Source organism: Pyrus communis, chromosome 12, assembly GCF_963583255.1.
Source record: "Pyrus communis chromosome 12, drPyrComm1.1, whole genome shotgun sequence".
NCBI lineage: Eukaryota > Viridiplantae > Streptophyta > Magnoliopsida > Rosales > Rosaceae > Pyrus > Pyrus communis.
This window is the reverse complement of record NC_084814.1, coordinates 4,050,085-4,058,962: the sequence shown is the minus strand read 5'-3', so window position 1 is coordinate 4,058,962 and position 8,878 is coordinate 4,050,085. Positions and strand designations below refer to the sequence as shown.

Genomic DNA, 8,878 nt, shown 5'->3' with positions numbered 1-8,878 from the left:
AACGACGCGCCTTGAAGTGGGGGAATTTGTAGACATCGAAATTTCGGTGAAATGAATGTTAACCAATAATTAAAATTTCAACGCTTACGTGTCACATAAATTTTACATGTAGCGTGTGACTCAACGAAAAATCGAAATAAATTGGAAAGGTCATCAAATAGGACACGTGTCAATATCTGGCAGAAATGATTTATTTCATCTGATTATTTAAATCCAAAAATCAAGTTTTGGAATTCTATAAATAGGAGGCCAAGGCATTCATTTCGAAAAAAAGAAAAAAAGGAAGAAGAGAAAGAAAGAAGGAAATTTACATCACACCAAAACCTTGAAGCTTTGAAACTCTAAAGCTCTCAAGCAAATCCCGAAGGATCAAGAAAACACTCTTCGTTCTTCGTCAAATCCTCCTTCAAAGGTCAAGCCCCAACGGCCCTTGAAGAACTTCCACCGACTCAAGATCAAGCCCCGACGGCCCCTTGAAGAAAGTGTTCATCGTTCATCATCCGTTCATTCAAGATCAAGCCCAAAAACCCTTGAAGAAATCCACACAACCATTATTCAAGATCAAGCCCCGACGGCCCCTTGAAGAAAGTGTTCATCATCCGTTCATCCTAAGATCAAGCCCCAACGGCCCTTTGGATCAACAACCTCAACAAATCCACACATCCAATCGTTCTTCAAGATTAAGTCCAAAAGCCATTGAAGATCCGCTCATCCATCAACCTTCAAGATCAAGCCCAAAAGCCCTTGAAGAAATTCATACATCCAGTCTTCAAGATCAAGCCCAAAAGCCCTCGAAGATCCGTTCATCAACTGTTCATCCCTAGATCAAGCCCCGACGGCCCCTTTGGATCAACAGCTCATCCACAAACCTACACCCTACGAAGATAGAATCAGAGGATCAAATTACAAAGAGATTGTAACCCCAAAATCATTAACACAAAAATATATTTTGTGCACGGTATTCTTGTCTCTTGTTTTCAGGAATTTTTCGTGTTCACAGCTCCCCTTCAATATTTCCAGTACCGAAATTGAAATCTGATCTCATAATTAAACCTACCAGATTTGCATACTAATTTTGACAATTATCCTGAGGCAATAACGCGTTCTTTACCACAATAGAAAATAGGGAACTTTAATGAAAATGGCTTCTCAAAACTTTTAATTCACCAAAAACCATATACTAACTTTATTTAATAAAAAAGGCTTAAACTTTAATAAAAATGACTCAAATTTTAATGAAAATGACAAAAGTTTTACATAACAACAAAACAGAAAAACACAAAGAAAACACATATACTGACGCGCGGGACATCACACACACACACACACTCTCTTTCTCACTTAACTATGCAACTTCTTTCTCTCTCCCTCTTTCGCATGTTCACATCCATTTTTTTCTCTCCTTTCACCTCACCCATCCACATCAACTTTTTCTCTTTTATTTTTTATTTTTTATTTTTTCACCTCTCCCCACTCTTCTCTCTCCTTTCACCTCACTCCATAAACATTTTATTTTTATTTTATTATTTGTTTATTTGATTATTCTTTCAATTGTTTTAGAACAAACTAAGTAATAATATTACAAAATCAAAAATAAAGAAAATTTTCATTATTTAGTTTTATGAACATTAATACTGTGACTATTTATTAAACAGAACATTGACTACTTCTTAAACTGAACATTGACTACTTCTTAAACCAAACACTATTTTGTAAAGTAAACATTGACTGCTTCTTAAACTGAACAGTATTTCTTAAACTAAACACTAACTATATCTTAAACGGAACACTAATACTACCATTACTTCTTAAACCAAACACTGACTATTTCGTAAAATGAATACTGACTATTTCTTAAACTGAACGCTAGTACTATTACTATTTTGTAAACTAAACACTGACTATTTCTTAAACCGAACACAATAGACTATATATATTAAACCAAGTAATAGTACTATCACTATTTCGTAAACTAAGTACTGACTATTTTTCAAACCAAACACTAGTATTATCACTGTTTCGAAAACTAGTGTTGTCACTAAACTAAGCACTGACTATTTCTTAAACAAAAAGCTGACTATTTCGTAAACTAAACACTGACTATTTCTTAAAATCGAACACTAATACTATCACTATTTTTTAAACTGTTTCCTTACAAATTACTGTCACGTATTGATGTCAGTAATATATTTTTTTATCTCAAATTTTTCTCTCTTTTTAAAATTTTTTGAAGTTTGTTGATGTCAGTTTGAAAGGATTTGGTTGGCTCTACCCTCACAATCTCTCTTCCTTACACACTCTCTCCCTTCCTTCCCGATGAAATATTTAAAAAGTAATTTGGGTGCTTCTTTTGCACCGTTGATTTTCTGTTGAAAATTACTACTTTTCTTTTCTTTCTTTCTTTCTGTACGTAAACAGATTTCTCTCTCCCTCTCTAAAAGAAAAAAGAGTCATTGAAGTTTCACTCTCACGTTTTCCTTCCCAATGAAATGTTTTAAAATAATTTATTTCATCCATCCATTTCATCTCATCATTCATTGTACTACTCCCACTACTTATTTTGCACTGCATGTTAGTCTTCTTATCAGTTCTATCTGCTCACAGTTACAACAAAGGCTTGATTTGATATTTAAATTGGTTGGCGCGTGCTTACGCGCGGTTGGGTTGGATTTTTTTTTTCTTTTTTATTTTTTGTCCTTATTATTAAATAAAATTTGTATATGGTTTTTGGTTAAAATTCAAAATTTTGAAGCCCTTTTAATTAATTTTCTTTAGAAAATAATCCATCTCCGTGAGAATAAATAAGGACCTCATTGCTTCGCTTTGAAATATATCAGTATCGCAAGTTTATCACAGAAAATTTCAATAGACATATAGCAAATGCCAAGCGCCCCTTAACCTATCGACTCCTCGATGGTGATTGGTGATGTTGGAAAAATTGTAGTACGAGTATCGGTACCTTTTCAGCTTTCTGTTAGCGATTGAACATGCGAGAGTTAAAAGGTTAGTTGTTTGACCCTCCCTTGCACCAAGTTAATTAGATTAGAATTTCGCTTGAATAGAACAACAATCCTTATTTTCTCATCCATGGATTTTCAACGTTTTTTTATTTTTTTTATTAAAACTTAATAAAATACTTTCAGTTACATATCTGGGAATTCATATCACTAGATCGAGGTTGATACGGGAAAATTTTATATGATGGTAATCCATATTTATAGATAAGCCACAAAATCCTTGTCAATATTAAAATTTAATTTCATATATATGTTGGGAGAGGGTAATTGAGTACAGATTGAGAAAATAGGCACATATCTAAGAGAATTAATTTGGGTTCATGCCAAAGCGCTCGACAATGGAGACAATCTATCTCTTACGAATATCGATGGAACGATATAGAAATATGGAAAAGGATTTGCACATGGTTTTTATAGATTTGGAAAAAGCGTATGATAGGGTCTCAATAGAAATTCTTTGGAGGATTCTAGAGAATGAAAGAGTACGAGTATCATATATTCAAACAATAGGTTTACACCAAGACTCAGCTTTAAGTCTTTACCTTTTTGCATTGGTAATGGATGAGTTAACGAGACATATCCAAGATGATATATCTCTTGGTATATGTTTTTGCTAATGGTCTAGTGTTGATAGATGAAACGTAGGATGGAGTAAATGTGAAGCTTAACTTTTGGCATGAAGTGTTGGAAGCTATATGCCTTCGCCTGAGTAGGTCAATGACAGAGTATATGGAGTGCAAGTTCAATGGAAATGGGGGCCTAAATGAGATAGGGGTGAGGATTGGAGATCAAGAAGTACCAAAGAGCTAGTGAACGTTTTTGTTCTTTGGGATCTTTCTTGCAAAATAACAGAGAATTAGATGGAGATCTCAACCATAGAATTCAAGCTGGATGAATGAAGTGGAAGAGTGCATTGGGTGTGGTGCAATCGTCTTATGCCACCAAAACTCAAGGGAAATTTTTTATAGGACAACAATAAGGTCAGCAATGTTTTATGGCACAGAATGTTGAGAGGTCAAAAAGCAACACGTGCAAAAAATGAATGTAGCGAAGATGAGAATGCTTTGTTGGATGTGTGGACACACAAGATAAGATATGATTAAGAACGATGATATCCGAGAAAAAGTATGAGTTCCTGCAATTAAATATAAGATGGGAGAAAATCGATTAAAATGGTTTCGACACATGAGCTGACGAACTACAGATATTCTGGTTAGAAGAGGCAACTATAAGACGGAGGCCTAGAAAAAATGGGATAGAGGAAGACATATGAAGATTTTGAAGGAGACTATAAGACAAGATATGGAGTACTTTGAGCTAACAAAAGACTTGGTGCAAAACCGTGCATAATGGCGTTCTAGGATTCATACAGCCGACCCCACTTAATATAATGAAATTTGGTTGTTATTGTTGAGACTTTTTGAAGTACATTAATTTATTCATATGGTAACTAAATATTATTTTGTTTCCCGAGTGTTTGTAGTTCTGTGATTAATTTGTTTGTTCAATCTAAGGAATGCATTCTAGTAAGAATTTTTAAAGGAGTAACGCAAAATGTAAACATGCTTTGTTTAAAATTAGGTTATTTATTTCGAAACCTAGAGAAGTACATTTATTTAGTTTATTTTTTCACCCGATCCATTTCGGTGTCCTTGCAGTTCCTTATTACACTACTTGATGGGCTATTCATTTATCTTTATTTAACAGCATCAATTGAGTTGCGTCGCGAACTAGCTCTTAGTCTCGTGGCTTAAAGTTTTTAATTCATATGCTTCTTTTACTCTCGTTGTTCGAAATATGTAACATTCGGAGATTCTTACTCATATGAAACATTTTCGAAAAAACACTAGCAAAGAGAGCCTTTATTTGCTGCTGAAAGCTCTTGCTGCTTGGGTGTGGGACCTTAGGGGCTTCGTTTTGTAATTTATTTTTCTTATTAATAGAAAAAATCTTCTATTGCCAAGAAACTGTGCGTTGCTCGCTTCATTACCTCAATAATCACAAAAGTTATAAAGAAATTATTCTTCATTTTTTTACTAAAGAATTTACTCTATGCTTAAGGAATACATTTTTTTTTCAAACAAATGATATTTGATGAGTCCATATTATACCATGTATTTTACCTTAATCTTAGTATTAATTTATTAGTTATTTTGTGATATTTTGATGCTTTGGATTATATTTTCAATGTAGGACATTCGACTTCCTCTAGAGAAAAAAAGTGATCAAACGGATGAATTTTGAAGTGATTCCAATTGAAGGATGTTCATGAGTCTTTCAAGATGATTGTATCAAAATTTCAGATTTTTCTACCAAGCTGTTTGACCGTGGCAATGAAATAAAGTTTCGGCACGCAACTTTCCTAAATTGACGTTTTTAGACGTTTTGGATATTTTGAAGGTCAAGATGGCATTTTTTGAGAAAGATTCCTTTTGAGGATTTGTTAGAGACGTCTCAAGCTTTAAAAAGAGGTCTTTCAGGACCAAATCAGAGTTGATTTAGTTGGTCAAAAGTTTGATTTTCTGAAAAGTCCAAATTTCAGTTCAAATAGGAAATCTTTTATTTCCTAGATATCTTATTCCATTATGTTTTCTAGTTTTTAGAAGACCTTTTCTAAGTAGGATTTTATTTTGTAGTAGTATAAATAAGGCTATTTAGCCATTAGAAAAGGGAGAACATAGGCATCAATTTGGAGAACTTAGCTAGGCTTTGATGATTTGTATTTCAAGATGTTTTCTATCCATGTTCTTAATAATATTTTGTTTTATAGTTATTCATAACTAATTTCCTTTTGCTAGGGCGATGCCTTGAGCCTTAGCATGAATATGTAGTTTTTATTTAATTGCTTATGATATTATACATGCATACTTTGAATTATTAATTACTGTTTTTTAAACTGTCTCTATATCTTAATGCTTAGTTATCATTATGATGTTTAGATAAGTAATTGAATGCAATTCGGTAGGAATGCCACCGGGGGATTGAGTATTGCTTCTTGTGAATGATAGTTGTAAGTTCACCTAGGATGAATGTCAGGGTTGCATGGTTTTTCAAAGGGTTTTCACAAAACGTAATGAATCATGCATGTTTATATTTCATCTGAATACCACAAACGAATTGCATATTTGATATACATTCATAGAATTAGATACGCACTGATACATCGACATTAGCGGCTTAAGGAATACTGTAAAATACACATTCAAACTCTTCTTTCTTCTTCTTCTTCTTCTTCTTTTTCTGTTTATTAGCTAACGATGGTAAAGTTGTATGATTAAAGACGACCGTCTCAACTGAACAAATTCATACTATTTTATAATACAATTCATTTCTATGCTCGTGGAAATATATATTTGGTAAGAACAATAATATGAAACAAGTATTTGTATCCAATTGTTGCTTTTCGAACATTTACCGATTGTTTGTATCAAATTCATTTTTTATTTCTTTGACAAAACAAAGAAAAATAATATTCAAACATTCCCTTTTTTTTTTTTATGTTGTCAAATAAGGTGACAGTAAAAATGGAAAGTTTACATGTAGGACTTTGACAGAAAGATTTTGATAATTAATACCCGTGGATATTTGTATCTGTATATATGCAAGAAAATTTTAAATGGTTTAAAATCATGTAGATACACTGTATTGATATCAGATTTTGAAATTATTGCTAATAACTAAAACAGATTACGATATTAGGGAATTGAAAGAAAAAAAAAAGAAAAAGATATAACACACACACATATATGTGTGATAAATTAGTATATATACCCACTCGAATATTTCATGAGAAACATTTCTATTGTACTCGTTACGAAACTGTGAGTGAGAGCTAGCAAATTATAAAGCAGAAGAAACACAAAACCGATTTATTTTCGTCAAGACAAAGAAGGTCTGTGGTGAGTTTCTTGACAAGTATTTTTCTGATGAGAACCATATGTATTTTTACTCTTTTATACCTTTTATTAGTATATTTTATTTCCTAAATTCTAGCACTAAGCTTAGTTCAAAATGTTCTTAACCATCGGAGTTATAAGTCTTTTGTGTACACGTGCTTCACTTGTGATTTTTTTTGTTTTTTATTTTAGTTCTAAAAATTTTAAAATATAAGGTTTATGTCGATACGGCGTTTTATGATTGGTTGATGTAATAAAAAGAAAGTGTAGTGACACATTTCCCCCCCACATATGATAGAAGAATGAGGGAAAATTTAATTTGGACCATGATTGATAACAAGCATCTCACAAGGTTACGATTTACAGCTTTTTCACTATAGGTTTATTAAAAGTATGGTCTCACCACATGAATCACGAAAAAAACTTGGTATATATATATATATGTGTGTGTGTGTGTGTTTTTTTTTTATCTTTCCATTTTTTATTCAATTAGTATTTGAAGATACTAACTTCCCTTGTAAAAATGGTAAATTTGATTATTGTGTATTAAATAAATGACTGTGACAGGGAGAACTATGGAACCTGTGCATGTCAATGGTTCTGTCCACACAAAGGCGAAGGTTGTTTTTATAATGGGTCCGACAGGGTGTGGAAAAACCAAACTTTCCATAGACCTAGCTACCCATTACGGGGGAGAAGTAATTAATTCAGACAAAATCCAAGCCTACAAAGGCCTGGACATTGTCACTAACAAAGCCACAGAATCTGAGCAACGAGGCATCCGTCATCACTTGCTAGGGTTCGTAGAAGACCCAGTAGCTGATTTCTCCGTTGATGAATTTTGTAGTCGTGTGCAAACTTCAATCGATGAGATCACAAGGCGCAACTGCCTCCCAATCATTGCTGGCGGATCCAACTCTTATATCGAGGCACTCATCGAAGATCCAGTGATTGAGTTTCGAAATAAATATGATTGCTGTTTTATATGGCTTGATGTGTCGTTGCCTGTGCTATATAATCGTGTGTCCAAAAGAGTTGACGAAATGGTGGCTGCAGGATTAGTGGATGAGCTTCGTGAGATGTTTGCTCCAGGGGTGAATTATGATGGTGGCATTCGCCGAGCAATCGGAGCTCCGGAGATGCATCCATACTTCATGGCTGAAATGAACAACAATATAGTAGATGATGATAAGGTTCGTAAGGAATTTCTGCTGAAAGATGGCATTTGGAAAACCAAAGAAAATACTTGTAAACTTGCTGAACGCCAAGTGCAGAAAATTCAACTTCTTAGCGACAAATGGGATATTCATCGTATTGAAGTCACTGCTGTGCATGAGAACTGTGGAAAGGAAGCTGTGGTTGCCTGGGAAACCTTGGTTTTAAAGCCAAGTTTCACCATTGTGGATGGATTTTTGAAGAAAGATGGTTGAACTCTGCTGGAAGAAAAATATGAAAGATATATTAGGAAATCACAATAAGAAGACATTAGATCACATATGAATTGAAGACTTGGGATTGATCTCAGAATAATTAAATGGCGTTTAGCATTGAAATATGACGTGTATTGTGAGATCATGAACAATCCTTATTTATAATTACTAAATATATGTCAATCAAGCTTATTATCAAATTTGTGATAATAATAATAATAACAATCTTATATTTTATGTCTTACCAAAATTAGTCTTACTAAATATAATAAATTTGGACAAAAACTGATTATTTATATACTCTTTTCAGAAGTTTCAGTTTTTAATTAACTTCACTTGATCATATAACAAACCTGTTTTTCTCTTACAAATGAAATAACCATCTTCATTTGTTGGGGTTATCTAACTCTTTAAAGTTAAGACTACAGTCTGGTGGTATTTCTCTTCACTTCTAAGTAAAAAGTTTTAGGTTCGGATTTCGTGGATAGCAAATTCGATACCAAATTAAACTATCTATTGTGGCTTTGCCGAACTC

The 8,878-nt window shown here is 33.2% G+C and overlaps 1 protein-coding gene across 1 annotated transcript; it reads left to right on the top strand.

The window, feature by feature from the left end:
* Positions 1-7,488: 7,488 nt before the first annotated feature.
* Positions 7,489-8,343, top strand: LOC137710291 (adenylate isopentenyltransferase 5, chloroplastic-like). Its single transcript, XM_068449223.1, has one exon. The coding sequence runs from the start codon at positions 7,489-7,491 to the stop codon at positions 8,341-8,343; it is 855 nt and encodes a 284-aa protein (XP_068305324.1).
* The last annotated feature ends 535 nt before the right edge of the window (positions 8,344-8,878 follow it).

Bases quoted from the DNA above. Each gene is read 5' to 3' on its own strand.
- LOC137710291 (XM_068449223.1), top strand. From the start codon at position 7,489: ATGGAACCTGTGCATGTCAATGGTTCTGTCCACACAAAGGCGAAGGTT.